The sequence below is a fragment of the Astatotilapia calliptera genome, chromosome 5, assembly GCF_900246225.1.
Source record: "Astatotilapia calliptera chromosome 5, fAstCal1.2, whole genome shotgun sequence".
NCBI classification, from domain to species: domain Eukaryota; kingdom Metazoa; phylum Chordata; class Actinopteri; order Cichliformes; family Cichlidae; genus Astatotilapia; species Astatotilapia calliptera.
The window spans coordinates 27,538,624-27,554,730 of record NC_039306.1 but is presented as its reverse complement, the minus strand read 5'-3'; the positions used below and the strand labels follow the sequence as shown (position 1 = coordinate 27,554,730).

General features: G+C 42.8%; 1 protein-coding gene across 3 annotated transcripts in view; it reads left to right on the top strand.

Annotated features, from left to right (window-relative positions):
• Positions 1-16,107, top strand: part of prickle2b (prickle homolog 2b) — an 86,600-nt gene extending 70,493 nt beyond the window's left edge. For all 3 annotated transcript variants that reach the window (XM_026168628.1, XM_026168630.1, XM_026168629.1), the window contains 7 exons: positions 3,002-3,185; positions 7,528-7,641; positions 8,358-8,495; positions 10,463-10,666; positions 11,263-11,449; positions 12,468-13,352; positions 13,509-16,107. In XM_026168628.1, coding sequence (XP_026024413.1) covers positions 3,002-3,185; positions 7,528-7,641; positions 8,358-8,495; positions 10,463-10,666; positions 11,263-11,449; positions 12,468-13,352; positions 13,509-14,455 — 2,659 coding nt within the window. In that variant the 3' untranslated portion in view covers positions 14,456-16,107. The remainder of the gene's footprint in view (positions 1-3,001; positions 3,186-7,527; positions 7,642-8,357; positions 8,496-10,462; positions 10,667-11,262; positions 11,450-12,467; positions 13,353-13,508) is intronic.

The window sequence follows — 16,107 nt, the reverse complement described above, 5'->3', positions numbered from 1 at the left end:
GACCAATGATATATCAGCTCTCCCAGGGGACAAAAAAAAGAAGCCCAGTCACATTTGAAAAAAATAACAAGCCTCTTTACTTCCTTCCCTATATCTCAGTCATTTATGAGGCGTCAGTGATGCGCTTGACTTGTTTTACCAGAGTTTCTAAATCTGATTTAATTGAACTCATGTAGCTTACACGGGGAAGCTCGGGGATTACGTTTCAGTTGAGGGGAAATCCCAGGCATGTCCATGAAGAATGTAAATCATGGGGAAAGCAGGGGAAACGGACCCTCAAGGTCTACAGACTCTGCTTTTTCTGATTTGAGAAAATCAGGACGTGTTTGGAGGAAGGTCTCTCTGAAGTCTCTCTGACCCACATCTGTACAGATGTGGGTCACCTCCTTCTGAGTGGACACATGAAAGGTGTGGTGTGAAGAGGCTTTCTTTCAGGTTTCATCCTTCTTAGCCCAGGGACAAAATACCTGCCTTTAAGTGTTCATATGTGCTTTATCTCGTGTGGTGGATCCACCTTGTGCTTTGACCATTTTCATTGTGATTGTGTATGTTCTCATAGATTCATGAGATTCTGTTCCCATCCAGCAAATCATCTTTAAATCAGTAATAACTGTGAAAGTGCTGGGCTGTACTGAGGCAAGCTGCTTTGCCTCCGGCTATGGCATCATCCTCTTGGGACTGGGATTTGCTAAGCACCCTTCTCCCAGTCTGCCTGCTTGACAGCTCATTGATGACTTCATCTACATCTGTTCTGTTTATCATGGTCATCAATATTCATGACAGGGATATTTGCCCACTTCAGGCATTTTCTTAATATTTATGTAGTGAGTGTGTGAAGTCTGTGGCTGCCCTTGCACAATGACAACAGATGTTTAGAGGTCCTTCTTTAGCTGGAGCTCAAAGCATGAGCTTTTTAGGCTTCTGCCTGTCGCTAAATAATCTCTCATCCATCTTCAGCTATGTGTATATATACATATATTACAGGCATGTGGCTAGTTGTGGCATGCCAGTAAGACCTTTTGCTCGAACTAAATAAAGTGAGCTCCATGTGTTTCATTGTCTATCTCATCACTCAAATCAATCACTGCTAAGTCAAATTGGATTTTGAGCTTTGTTAACTAAGGCTAAACCCTTGGACAAGAAGTGCTTTTTTTCAGGGAGAGACACGATGAAGCATTATAGCCGTTTGGCTCAGAGCACTTTACGTTAACAGGTAGTTGACACAAACGCTGGGACAGTGCCAACTGTTATTGTGACTGAGTCTTAGCTTCGCAGCCCTGCACCCATCACCCATCGGTGAGCTCAACAGACTCAAGAGTCCACAGCTACAGTACAGAGCAAAGTTAAGAAAGGCTTACGGACATATCCAGTGGCAGTGTTTGAAAATAGGATTGACTCTGCACATGTACCTAGATTGAAATTCCAATCAGACTTAATTGCTCAGTAGTCATTATAGTGGGAACAGGTTCAACAAGTACCGTAAGGTTTAAAAATTAAGTCTGCAAGAAATATCGAGCAGTTACACGCTGAATATATCACACTGCAAGAACTGATTCACAAGAAGCCAGATATTGCAGACTACTTTGCATTCATTTGTTCGGATAGACTGACACCTTGGATGGCTGAGGATGTGTTACAGTGTCCTGACTGCCCCTAAGCTCCTCCATAGGGCTGTCTCTCAGACAAGCCAGCATCCCTCTGAGAAGGTAATGGGATTGTCTCACCGGTTTGGCCGCCTGAGCGGCAGCAAGGGTTAGTGGGATGTGACCTCGTTGCCCACCCAGTTTCTATTTGCAGGGTTTAGAGCTGTCAAGGACACGGCGATCTGTATGGTTGCACTGTCTCTATGCTTTGCATCAGAATGCAGACCTGGTAGTGTTGGGCTACATTTTCATTTTGGCCCATGCACTCAAGTATTGAACCCATATATTGCGATCCTTTTCTGAGCCATCTCATACACAGCTGACTCTAATAGTAGCACAGTTACAAGCTGAGGTGTCTGCAAAAATACAGCTTTACTTTGATGAACAGCAATGATGTTATGGGCTTTTAAATCAACAAGACAGGTGAGCAGTCAAACCCAGAATCATTCTTTATAAGCTTAATTTCAATCCTGTAATGATTAAATGAGCTGTATTTGGTGTTGAAGCTAAAATCAGACAGTGGTACTGTGATTGGTGATGAATTATTTTATGGAAATGAAGGGGCGATATTCTAACTTGGGTTAGGAAAATTATAGGAAAGAGCAGCTCAAATGATTATAGGCCCCCTAGTGCCTTAATTTGACCTTGCTCTTGCATCTAAGTTTTCTGTGGGAATTCTCACACAGATTGCTTTCCCTGTTATAGATGGGTGGATCCCTTTGGCTAATGGGGGTGGGGCACTGTCCTCGCAAAGCATCTGCAAGTGGTTCTCGCTAACCTTGTACATAGCAAAGTGCCTGTGTATTGTGTTTGTGTAGTGCTGTTTTCCATCACTGTCGATGGCTGTATTCGGCTTATTTCCAAGGCACGCTTGACAGTAGATCTTCATACCGCAGACGAGTGATGAGCATTGCATTTGTGGCACCCTCTTTTACTGGGGAACCCACAGTGGGAATCCTCGACATTTCAACTGAGATGAATAAGAGTGCCTGTGGAGGGGGAAAAGTTGTTTCACAGACTTCGAGTTTGTGTTTCTTGGACTAATTTTGAAAGAAAAGATTTTTTTTAATGGTTTATTTTCGATTATTAATGATGGATGCTAGAGGCTCACACCATGTGACCTCTTGTTCTTCTTTATACATCACTCTATCAAACACAGAACTTGTTTAATAATGATCAGGGATATCATGAGGTTTAGATGCACAACACTGCCCAAACTATGAACCAGACTTTAAAGCTACCATTTAGACGATTGCTTTTTTCCTAGACCATTATATCTGTCCTTAATTTGCACATGTAAGCACACATGTGACATTGAACTGACAGATTGGGGGGGGGGGTTTGTTTGTCACCGGCAGGAAGATCTGTGTACACTGTAAGTGTCGTCGTGAGGAGCATGCAGTGACAGCCATGCCCGTAGAGATGGAGAAGACGGTCACCAAACTGATGTACGACTTCCAGAGGAACTCAACCTCGGATGATGACTCAGGCTGTGCCTTGGAGGAGTACGCCTGGGTTCCACCGGGTCTCAAACCTGAACAGGTATGTTTAGTCTTATTCTGCTATGGAGCACACGGTCTTCCAGCATTTCAGTCTTGTTAGTAACGCCATCTTATCACTTCTCTTGTCACCTTTTTTGTAAAATATGTGTAATTGTGTGTACCGGTCCAATCCTTTCATCTATTTTTTTTTTATCATGTGAAGCTGAAGTTTTTGTAAGAAATTAATTGTTGAGCATTTGAATCCACAGCTTTTTCGTTTCCTCCAGTGTAGAGAATACAACACAGAGGCTAATTAAAGCTTGAACGTGAATGAAATGACGGAAGACGTGGGATCACATTACAGCGCCCTTTCAAAAGCTCCGATTTCACCATACACGGTAGTGGCAGTTGAGCAGTGTAAGTTTATACAGTGAACTAGGATAAGGCTTGGTGTTGTAAAATATGATCATGGGTTAAAGCTTAGTCTTTCAGAGATATGCACAGCCAGGTGTTAGTTCAAATATATAACACACTTTTAGTACAATAATCAGAAATCTAATACAAATTCCAACTATTCGTTTAGACCTGCATGTCGCCATGTGTCGACATATATTACATGCTGACTGCACCTTCTCCCAGCTAATGGATAACAAGGATTATGTGCTTCCAGCAGTTAAATTAATCTCCAATTCCTTCTCCCTGCAAACATGTTTACAGTAGGTTACATTGCCCTCACAACCACAAAGCTAAGCCTGCGTTAATACATAAGCACATAAAATGGACCCGTGCAGAAAATCCTCTATTACAATACTTCACTTAACTGCAGGTGCGCACACGTGGGAGGGTTTCCAGCTTTATGAGACAATAACAACGTTTATTGAAGCCGGTTTCATTTTGTTGATGAGCTGAGCTGGTCAGTACATTGTTGGCACACTGTTTCGACCTCAAAGGACTGAGACCAGCTATTATTCATCCCTCTCCAGGATCATGCTTACAACTCCGTAGTCACTTAGGTTCTCATTTGGTGAAAATATAACCTCGGGAACATTCAGGAAATAAAGAGGACTGGGCTGATTAGTATGGCAAGACCAGAATGCTAAACAGCCTAGAGAAGAGATTCAGGATTGTTTTTTTAATACTTGATTGACTTGATCATCAGAATGGAAAGAATATTAGACTGTTAAACTGAATCACTTCTAGCTTTAACCTAGCAGCAGGCAGCACATGAAATGTGCCAGAAGCTGTAGCAGTTTCTGTCTTCCAACCCTGACATGACAAATCATTCAAGCTGTGGAGGCCCGGTGTGACTTTTTTCAGGAGAGTGGACATAAAGCTAAAACTTCAGGTTAAAAACTGCAGATCAAGAGTCTTCCTGCTTTGAACCGCAGAACTATATCTGTCTCCTGTTCAGCCTCAAGTGATGTACTGCTATTCTGTAATGAGACATTTCTAAGCAGGACTGGGGTCAGTCAGGTGTGTCTGAGGGATAACTTGGGATTGTTTCTGTCAACCAAACAGTGCCGTCAGCTCTACTTTCCACTATCAGGGTGCTGAAATGCAGACACGGCAAAAGAATCTTTAGCAACAAATGGAGCCATTATTCTGTGCGTTTGACATGTTATTGGGCCATTTTCCTCCCTCGCTAGTCGCCTCGCTCTCTCCTCTTCATCGTTTAAAATAGATTTATTGGATGTTGCCAAGTTACCGTTTGTCAAGGGCAAGAATGATAACTAGCAGTGGTCTGTGAGAGATAAGCGTTTTCTTCATGTGTAAGAGCTGCAGTCTAATATTGAAACTGCTAGGCATCAATTCCATGTGCCATGTCTATATAGAAATTCAATTTTAGGTTTTTCATGCAAACTTGTATCTCTGTCAGGTTCTAACATGGGCCGAGAGCCTTGAAGTAGATGAATTAAATAGAAAAGCGCCAGGTAGAGAAAGAAGCGAGGGCAGTTTGACCTTTTCCAAAATAGACCAGAGGGCAATTGGACTCATTCCGATCTGAGATCAAGAACAATAAAACCATCAGCCTCTGACTTGATTGCAGCCAGCAGCCGTGAAGGACGAGTAAATGATGGGTCAGTGGATGTAAAAGCTAGTTGGGTATTTGACAGAAAATGTGTAAAAATCCATAGTCCCTGGAGGATGAAGAGGACTAATGACTTGAATTACCTTCCTCGCTTTACCTTTGTTGCACCACAGCGAGATTGATATTTGCTGAATTTGACATCGATAGATGGCTGCGATTCTAAAAATTAAATTTAGTGCCACCCTGCTGTCCAAATTCTATTACTTCATGGATCATGATCACGTATCTTTAAAGCTAGTAATATTCCTATAAACATCACTTCTGCTTTGTGTTTAGGTGTCATATGTTAGCGGTGTTTGGCACAGTTTTGCACCATGGGCATTCACACATGTCAGCAAAGACGTGAGAACAGGAGGGAAATGAATGAAAACTGCTGTTAAATCCTCTCTCTTCACAGTAAAAACACCCTTTTTTTCCTCCGCAGTGTTTGACTATAGCTACCAGTATTTTCTCAGCTATATAATATCTGTGTCTACTAACCGCTGCAAAGTGGCTTGTTGTGAGAATGTCAGAACTGGTGCCTGGTGGTGTCTTTTTCCCCTGCCTGCCTGGCCATTAACAGCAATAGAAACCAGCTGTGTGAAGCAATCTCTCTTGTCACTCATCTGTAAGTCCTACCATTTGCTTCAGCCTTAAAAAACACTCCCTTCAGTACAGTTTGAAATTCTGCCCTGTCTTTACTTCCGTCTGTTTTCGATTACAGTTATTATCGCAAGCTGCTTCTTCTAGCTCGCTCTGGAATATTTGTGTGTGTCGTGCGTATGCATGCGTGTACGTGTGTGTATCTTTCTTTAGATCTTTTCCTCAGGGCAGTGTGCCTTTCACCTCCAGATTGTAACCCTGCTGTTCTTGGAAGCATGTTTTGTAATTTATCATTAACAGTGGGTGTGTGCGTGCATCACGAGTTTGTCTTTTTTGTTTGTCAGTGCTGTGTAATATATCGGCACTTGACCACAGTCGGTCGTTTCGGGACTGTCCAGAGATTCCACCCCACCCTCAATGCCCGTCCTAAATTGTGCTCCTGAGCACAGATCTCATGTCCATTGCCAACGCAAGCAGACAGCCAACAAAAGCAGAGCAGAAGGAATTGGGTTACATTTACAGCAAAGAGTCTCCTGCTATAAATTCATCCCAGTAACAAATACGCTTGTACAAGTGGATATTTCAAGGAAATGAAGATCGTCTTTGATGCTGGATGTGATGCCGCACCTTTAAAGAGAGTTTTCGAAAGCTGCTCAGTTTTGATTCGGGTGTTTACACACTGATGCACGTCTGCGTTAATCTGTTTTTGTGTGGCAGACTGTGTTATTGCCAAGGACAAGGCTAGTCGGTAAATCCATTCAGCTGACCTGTAGGCCATCAAGAGAGACGTGATCTTGTCAGCAAGCATCGATCACACATGCTGTCTCTCTCATAAAGTCCTCTGTGTACATTTTGCCCATTTTTGCGTCTCTCCGTACACAAAGATATCTTCCTCTACACTCACATCTTTTTAACTTTTTCCCTCTCATGTCTCCTCCTCCACCTCTCACCCGTTCTCTCTTTTTCATCTATCCTCAAACCTCTCTTTAAAAACCCTGTGGCTTTCTTCATTTGCCCCCCTCGCCAGTCACATTCATATATAACTGCCTGACCTCAGTTATACCCCAGCCCCCCCTCATTACAGTGTAATAAAAAGAGTGTAATAAATAACACAGAAATGACACTCATTGTCTGCTGTGGTGATGTAAAGAATGTCCAAGTAATTTGAAATGTCCAGATTAGCATTAATCTGCTGCCACACGCTTGCATTGCTGGGGGCATACGTGTTGAACACTATTTCGTTTTCTCGTGTGTGTGTGTGTGTGTGTGTGTGTGTGTGTGTGTGTGTGTGTGTGTGTGTGTGTGTGTGTGTGTGTAATTGTGACAGGTCAGTAATGCATTCCCTTGTCAGTGTGCAGAGATGGAGAGGTGGGGTTCCATTAAGTCTCTACTGGTGGGCCATAAATCAAAGTGTGTGTGTGTGTGTGTGTGTGTGTGTGTGTGTGTGTGTGTGTGTGTGTGTGTGTGTGTGTGTGTGTGTGTGTGAGAGAGAGAGAGAGAGAGAGAGACTGACTCCCAGTGGCAGATCTTGATACTTTGGTCCTTGCACAGTTTTACCTTTTTAGCCCTGAAATGATAAAATCAAAACAATATCAAATAAAGGCTGAAATTTCTCAGTTTTTGTAGATGGTACAACAACAAAAGAAAGAAGTCACTTACTGCAGAATATTTGAGCACTTACCTGGTAATGAAAACAGCCCCTCAGTCCAAATGTTCTCCGTCTCTCCCTCAGGTTCATCAGTACTACAGCTCCCTGCCTGAGGACAAGGTGCCCTACGTGAACAGCCCAGGGGAGAAATACAGGATCAAACAGCTGCTCAATCAGCTCCCGCCCCACGACAATGAGGTGAGTCCAAACAGATGCCCTCCCCCACCACCATCCATCCATCCATCCATCCATCCATCCATCACCTCACCTCCTTCAGGGCAATACAGAGATAAGAGGGGGAGCGGGGAGAAGACAGATGCTTTAAAAATGGAGTCTGTCTCCCTAATGGGTGAGATAGGGAAGTGTTTATCGCTGCCTATTAAAGTTGGTTACATGAATAAATTATTACCACAGTTTGTTTGAAGAGATTAAAAGACAGGATCCCCGTGAAGGTCGGCTCTGTTTCCCACCTTAGTTTAGGCTAACAGTCAGCCTGAGCTGTTATTTCTTTTCACTTTATTAAGTGGGACTTCACAGAACCAATTTGTGGTCAGGTAGTGGGTGGGTTCTTAATTCTACCTACTAATCTGATTGGTCAGTCGTTTCGTCAGCTGCGATCTGAGAGCCAGTTATTCGTTTGGTGACGTGGTTCCTGGTTAATCCTGATTCACAATTTGCACCCAGCAAAAGCAGAGCACAATATCAGCACTTCTTAGCAATGACAAAAACATGATGACAGTTAATTCAACTCTGGGATCAGTCACTGACCTGGCAAACATTATACAGATATTGAAATCTTAAAAAAAAACTACTTCTATTCACTTTAAGTAGTATTCATTCATCCATCCATCCATTTTCTGTCACCGCTCCAGTTCATGTTCTCGTGGTTTCATGGGCATGTGATCTTCATCCAGGTGCGCTACTGTAACAGTCTGGATGATGAGGAGAAGCGAGAGCTGAAGCTCTTCAGTAACCAGCGGAAGCGCGAAAACCTGGGTCGGGGCAACGTCCGCCCACTCCCCGTGACGATGATGGGGGCGATCTGCGAACAGGTAGCTGAAAGAAATGTCGAAAGCATAAAATATACATTTGACCTCCGTGTTATTTATTGATTTATTTTTTTTATAAATGTCATTTCTATGTGGACAGAGAAGTGACAGAAGTGAGTGATGTGGCAGACATATGGAACGACCTGCTGGCATGTCAGCAGGGTTTAATGTTGACGTATATAAATGAGGGAGATGCAGTTAAATTACTATTGTGACCTTGTCTCACTTCAAACTCTTAAAGTGATGTGTGTGGGTATGGTGCCCGCACTTTATTTTCTTTTTTTTATGCCTCACCAACTATAAAAATTCTGAAATACAGCTGAGTTCATTATAGTTGAGTTAGACTGCTCTAAATTCTCTAGATGCTTAGTGTTTGTACTCTTATATAATGGAAGTTTGGAGCTGAATGGAATTCCCATTTAACAATAAACACACACACTTAATGCATCCACTGGCCATTTGTCATTTTATTTACAACAAGCTCAAACAAGGTGGAGATACTCAGTGCTGTGCTGGTGCTCCGGGTGTACAGCTGCTTTATAGCTCGTGTTTCTTATCCAGTTAGCAGACACACACACACACACACACACACACACACACACACACACACACACACACACACACACACACACACACACACACACGAGGGAGTGGATTGTTGGGAGAGTTTGTATTGATTGAATTCTCCCCCCCTCTCTTTGGTTTCTTGCAGCTCTAGGCTTTGTGCCAGTTAGATAACCTGATTGCAACTCTACCTCCGTCTCCACCTTCCCACCCCTCTAAATCTGCTTTGCCTGCCTGACCTTTCCTCTCGTCTTACTGGTGCTGCTGCTCGTTTATCTTCCCGTCTTCTCTGATTGTACACCTCCATGCCTCTATCACACTTTTTTTAATCTTCCCTACATATCTCTCCGTTAATAAATCTATCGTTTGTCCCACCAGTGTCCTCCACCAGCCCTTCAAATTCTTTATCTCTCTGGTTCCCACCTCCAGAACACACCTTTGTGCTCGCAGCCTTTTCGACTTGCATAATTGTGTTACAGACAGAGATTTACTGATCCGGCATGTTCGATTGGTATCAGCACTAGCCTGACCTTATTAGAGATCCAATAGAAGGTGGACTTTAAGTTCATGGAAATCTCTTTATTTGTTGCATCTTCTGTAGCGCTGATGTGACTGTTTAATCCGTGAAACATTTTCAGTTAACAGAATGGTTTCTGGTGTCTTTTGTGAGGCTAAACTGTCTTTTCCAGCCATTGATTGGACAGAACAACCAATTTACAGCTATTAACTTCTGCTTTAGTATATGTATTACTTGACTGTAACTTTTTGTAGACCAATCTATCAATTGTATTATCAATTAAGTAACGGGTGATATTAAGTGATGATGACAGTGGTAGGAATTGCGGCCCTTATCCTCTGATGCTCCAGTAAGTTTGACTAAAGGTCCAATAAATGGACTTCATCCCAGATTTAAAACAATTTTACAGTTTTTCACTTCCTGTCAGATTAGATTGTAATTCCATCCCTCTAAATGGAGCAAATTGGATTAGACTGTCTTATGTCCTGTTTCCAATGAACCGTTTTAACAGGAATTACTTTACATTAAGCAATCAGTGATGCCATACAACAAATCAGGATGCTGGCCTGTCTGCTCATTTAAAAAAAAAAAAAAAGCTCTGCAGGCATGGACTTTCAGCTTTCCTTATGCTTTGAAAAACTAATTTGAGCCATGTGACTTCTTGCTGGATCATGACACATGAGTCTCACGGGGTGTTTTTTTTTTTTTTTTTTTTTCACATGCAAAGATTTTACATTATTGTATCAAAGAAGCGTTTCACTCAATTCTGTACTTTGAGGTTTAGACACTTTTTAAATAAGAAACGAAACAGTGCAGTAAGAGAAAGCTGGTAAATTGTGACAAATAAACCCAGCAATCATTCAGTTGTTTCATTTCATTTTCTGTTTAGTGTGGAGGCCAGATAAACGGCGGAGACATCGCTGTGTTCGCATCCCGGGCAGGTCACGGTGTGTGTTGGCACCCTGCGTGCTTCGTGTGCAGCATGTGCAACGAGCTGTTGGTGGACCTCATTTATTTCTACCAGGATGGAAAGATCTACTGCGGCCGGCACCACGCCGAGAGGCTGAAGCCACGCTGCACTGCCTGCGATGAGGTAAACGCACATCACACGCAGACACACAAGGCTACACGCGGATGGTCATGTCTTAATAGGTACACGTCACCCCCTTGGACAAGCTGTGCCTGTAACTGTGCCAGCAGGGCTATTTATAGTGTTTACACACATGCACTCTGCACTTACACATGCCTATATACACACCAAATTGCTGTCATACGACGCTTACGAGTTCACAGCACACTCCGTCACAGTTTAATGTCTGCTGAGGTTTATCCAGTTTAAAGGGGTTGAGTTTCAATATCCTGATCTCCCAGCCCATTAACGCCGACTCTTACTCTGCAAATGGGGACAAGGACTCTTTTGGCACTTAAATGCATCCCAGCGGTTTAACAGCAGCGTAATTAAAAGCAAATGCACCACCAAGATTTCAGTTCCTCACACACATTAGCCTCCTACACGAACTGGCGACAAAGAATGATCTAAGAGCGCCAAGCTGCAGAGGAGAAAATGGTATGGAGTGGGAGGGCAAGCAGTCTTTGTCCTGTCATTCAGCACGCAGTAATAACCCAACTGAGGTTTTATCTCTATGGACTTTCAATAAACGATACTCTTTCTTATGTCTTTGTTCTTAGATCATCTTTGCAGATGAGTGCACCGAGGCAGAGGGCCGTCACTGGCATATGAAGCACTTTTGCTGTTTTGAGTGCGAGACGGTGCTGGGGGGTCAGCGTTACATCATGAAGGAGGGACGGCCCTACTGCTGTTCCTGCTTCGAGTCCCTGTATGCAGAGTACTGCGATTCCTGCGGGGAACATATTGGTATGCTGCCTCACTCCCCATCATCCATCACTTCCCTCTATTGTTTCCATCACTGTTCATATGGACTGCATTAATGACTAGAAGCTCATGCAAAGAATTGGTTGCTGAAAGGTTATTAAAGTTCCAAATACATAATTTATATATAAGAGGATTCAGATGCAAGTTTGCACAGAGAAGAAAAGAGTTACAGTAGCATGACTGTGGTCTTGTTTTCAGCATTTTTTCATGGAATAAAGTTCAGAATATTTGTGGCAGGGGTGCAAAACTGAACACCACAGACTTACCTTTACAAAGCACAGAACTGTATACAATATACATCATGCAGTGTGGAACTCAACATAGGGCAAAGGGATGACTATCACGTGACTTTTCAAATTATGGGCCAGTTTTTGGTTGCTATTTTTGTTTTTTTTAAGTTTATAAAGGCATAAAGTGCCAGATAAGTGTAGAGACAACCCCAGCGAGAGAAGAAAATGGGGGATTTTTCAGCTGGAAACATTCCTATAAGCAATTTTTCTGTCTTCGAGTTTGTGCTCATGTGCATGCATGTGTAACTGCACACGTACGTGTGTGTTTCCCAGGACAGGATGCCCAGGTGTGATTTTTGGCACATATTTCTCTACAGATTTGCGCTGTAATTATTAGTCAGACAGGATACAGAAAAGTATTTGGCCTCAAAAATAAAACTGATTACAAATGAAAACCACCAGAAAGCACTCTCAATCCAGATGGCAGTCATTAGCAAATAGCTGGTTTTCTTTTCCCCTGCAACAACTGGAAACATTCTCAAAATGCTATGTGTTTATACAATGCTGGGCGAGCGTCATAATGAGTTTACCCTGAAACACAGCAAAGTTGCCGCCTCTAGCTCAATTTTCCATTTTCTTACTGTATAAGCTACTTGCAGTATGCTGCAATTTTACACAACACAGCTGGTTTAAATTAAATTTTTAAATGTTATGCCCTTTGAATACATGTGTATGAGTATCTGTCATTTATGTGTTTATCTTTCCTGCAGGTATTGATCAAGGCCAGATGACGTATGACGGGCAGCACTGGCATGCTACAGAAGGCTGCTTCTGCTGTGCACGCTGTAAACGCTCTCTGCTGGGTCGGCCTTTCCTGCCCAAGCAAGGTCAGATCTTCTGCTCCCGCTCATGCAGTCTAGGGGAAGAGCCTAATGGCTCCGACTCTTCTGATTCGGCCTTTCAAAGTGCTCGCTCCACTAGAGAGTCCAGACGCAGCTCTAAAACAGCAAAGAATGGAGGGGGAGGCGGGGTGCAGACTGAAAGATGTTCAGGGGAAGTGGACCCACTATCTTTACAAATGGATCTTCTGAGTCTGTCCAGCCAAACACCCAGTTTGACTCGTGAGCCACCTTCCTGGCAGAACCAGGAGCAAGCAGGCGATGGTTACACTTATGAATCCCAATCTGATCCAACTGCTAATCCCACACCTCTCCAGCTTCTTAGCCAGTGCAATGTCAGAAGTGTCTATAACCCCACCTGCTCTGGACAGAATAATCAACAGCAGGATTACAGGATCCAGGAGAATGGAGGTTTAAAGCGACCGCCTATTTCAGCCATGAAAGGCCACTCTCTGAATGAGACGTGGTTCCAACAGCAAGCTCCAGAAGAGTACTATCCATCCAAACTGAGGACCCAAAAGAGCTTCACTGAGGTGTCCCACTGCACTCAAAAACACAATGGCTTCTCCTCAGACAAGCGTTCGATTAGTTTGCACGGTTTTCAGAGGGACAGAGATGCGGGGCCTTCAGCAACTACCCAACAAACAGCAAGGAGCAGGAATCCAATAAATGCACTTAACTTGACAGAGCAACTGACCCCGTTAGAGCAGACCCCAAGAGGATCCATGGAGTCTCTGGCTCTCTCCAATGCTACAGGTTGGTGTGGTAGTAGTACTCACTAGATCTTGGTTTGACTTACAGTTTCTGTTTGGTGTGTTTGCATGTTGTTGCATATTAAGATGTTTCCTCAAGCTAAAGTGACAGTGAGTAAAAGGCAGTCATTTCTCCAAATTCTACTCTGTTTCCTTACAGGCAACTCAGATGCTGGGGGAAAGCGTCAGGAGCACCTTTCACGGTTCTCTATGCCGGACCTGAGCAAAGACTCTGGAATGAATGTGTCTGAGAAAAGTCATGTGGACACCCTCAACTCCTCAGGGCAGTTTCACAGCTCTGAGTCTATTCACAGTCTCACTGCTGGTCAGTCCTATATGGAAATGAACCCTCGCAGACCCACTCAATACCAGATGCAGTACTGTGACCCTTCTGGCATGGGTATGGGCATTACTCGTTTACCACCTGGCTTCACCTTTCAGGAGGAAGATGGGCTTAGTTTGGTGAGCAACGCCAACGCTTCACGCTTGCCTCCCATTAGTGAGCGCAGGGTGGGTGGAGGTGGTGGTGGAGGTGGAGGAAGGGGAGCCAGTATCCGGATAGATGCCCCAGAAGAGACTCCACAGAGGCGTAGGCACCACCATCACCGCTCTCGGAGATCCCGTCGTTCTCGTTCAGAAAACGCTCTCCACTTGGTGGCAGAGCAAAGACAAAGGCCTCAAGAAAGACCACAGCTACATGTCCGAGAGGATTATGACTGTTTCCCGCCACCAAGGAGTGCAAGGGACCAGTTTGGTGGAAGAGGAGGAGGGGGAAGATACCAGCCCCAACTCTTCAGGCAGTGCCCCAGGACCACTTCAGACCTGAGTCTACAAAACCCTGGGGCCAACAGACGCACTGGCTTGAATCAGTACTCCTGGGATGATTATGATGACGATGACTGGTGCTCCACTTGCTCATCATCCTCAGAATCAGAGGATGAAGGTTACTTCTTGGGTGAACCGATACCCAGGCCCATCCAGCTGCGCTACCTCAGCAACCAGGAGCTGGTCCACAAGTATAACAACGCAGGAATGGGAGGACCCAACCGTAGTGGGCAGTTACACACCCGCAAACGCAGAAAAAGCAAGAACTGCATTATCTCTTAATATCTTGACATTTGCTCATTATATAACTTTTTAGCCCTTTTCAGACATGCATTCCTTACCTTTAATCGAGCAACATCTGAACATGTTACTTCAGCAGTGCCAATCTTACAAAGCACTGGATAAGTTTGAAAGTATGCCGTAATATTAATGGATTGGCTTGGACAATAGTAGGGATTATGTGTGTCTGCTCTGAGTTGTTAAGCTCACTAACGGACATGATTATTTTGGAAGTTAAAAAGCCAGTAACTGGCAAATCAGACACCAGTTCTCAGTAGGTGTCTCATGGTCTCACTCTGTTCAAGGAAGCCACAAACCCATTCCTTTTTTAAAAAACTTAAACACAATAAACTGACCTTTGCCCCCACACACCGGAAAAAGTTTTAATATCCTGCATTTTCCACATTTAAGCACCAATGCTGGTCAGTGCATACCTCATGGACCAGTGACTTCATGTATATATAATCTTAACATACCATACTGAAGATAGACTGTGAATGATGACTTTAACCTATTCTGACCTGTTCAGAAAACATTATTAAAAAGCAATGTAAACAAGTTAGTTTGCTTCCAGCTGTTTATGGAAGTCTTTCTTCTGAGCATATTACATACCTGCAGTAAGTTAGCTGCAAGATTTTTGTGGCACTTGGTTTTTAAATTACAATAAATTATCTTTAACGTGGAGACAGGGATGATGACCTTGTAGACTTTAGACAAATGACCTGTTATAGTTTTTAGGCTACAGTTTATAAAGTGTCTAATCTGTTTACAAAAATGTGTGGATGTGGATGTATTCCCATGACTACAAATCGACCTGGCAGACATATATATATTTATTAAATGAGAGCTGATTACAGACAGAAAGTTTTAAAGATTTTACTACGTATATATCACATGAGGACAGTCTCCTTCCTTCAGTGCTTTGAGTGAAGCCATGAGAACATTTATGTAAAATGGACCTACATCTGAATGACAGAACCCTCTGACTTAAACAAATTCATGAAGCTAGCAATGTTACATATATCCCATGTCTGAAAAGGGCTGTTGTTCACCTTGTGTACACTAAAATTCTCCATCTGGAACAAAAACAAAATCACCTACTCCAACTTTTCAGTGTTATTTATCATTGATTATGATGTAATTGAAAGTCAGTGATGAATTACAGTCAGTTAACAGTAAAGAAAACAAGTGTTTGCATGTTTTTTTCCTTTTTTTAAACTTTTCACAATAACTCCTGATTATTAAGGCGAACAGTTACATGTGCAGTTTTGTCAAGTCCCAATGTTTATCAAAAGCTGAGGTGCAATTTTTTTTTTTAAACTTAATTTCCACGCAGCAAACGAGTGTACACTACCAGATTGGTATAGTTTTGCTTTTTCATGCAATGTGATTTAGATATAGGATATAATGTACTATTGAATTCAGTTTAATAGTATGTAAATAGATAAAAGAATTAATAATTTCACTTAAGTTAATGAAGTCAGTGTACATATGGTTGTAAATGAAGCCTCACATATTTTTATATTTGTATAGCTGGAGTCATTTATGTATTAAATATCTATAATGTAGAGATAGAAAAATGACCAAAACAATGTTATGCATGTGTTATTTGGCTGACCTGGTCCTGCATTTGGAATAAAAGAGTACTTCAGTGA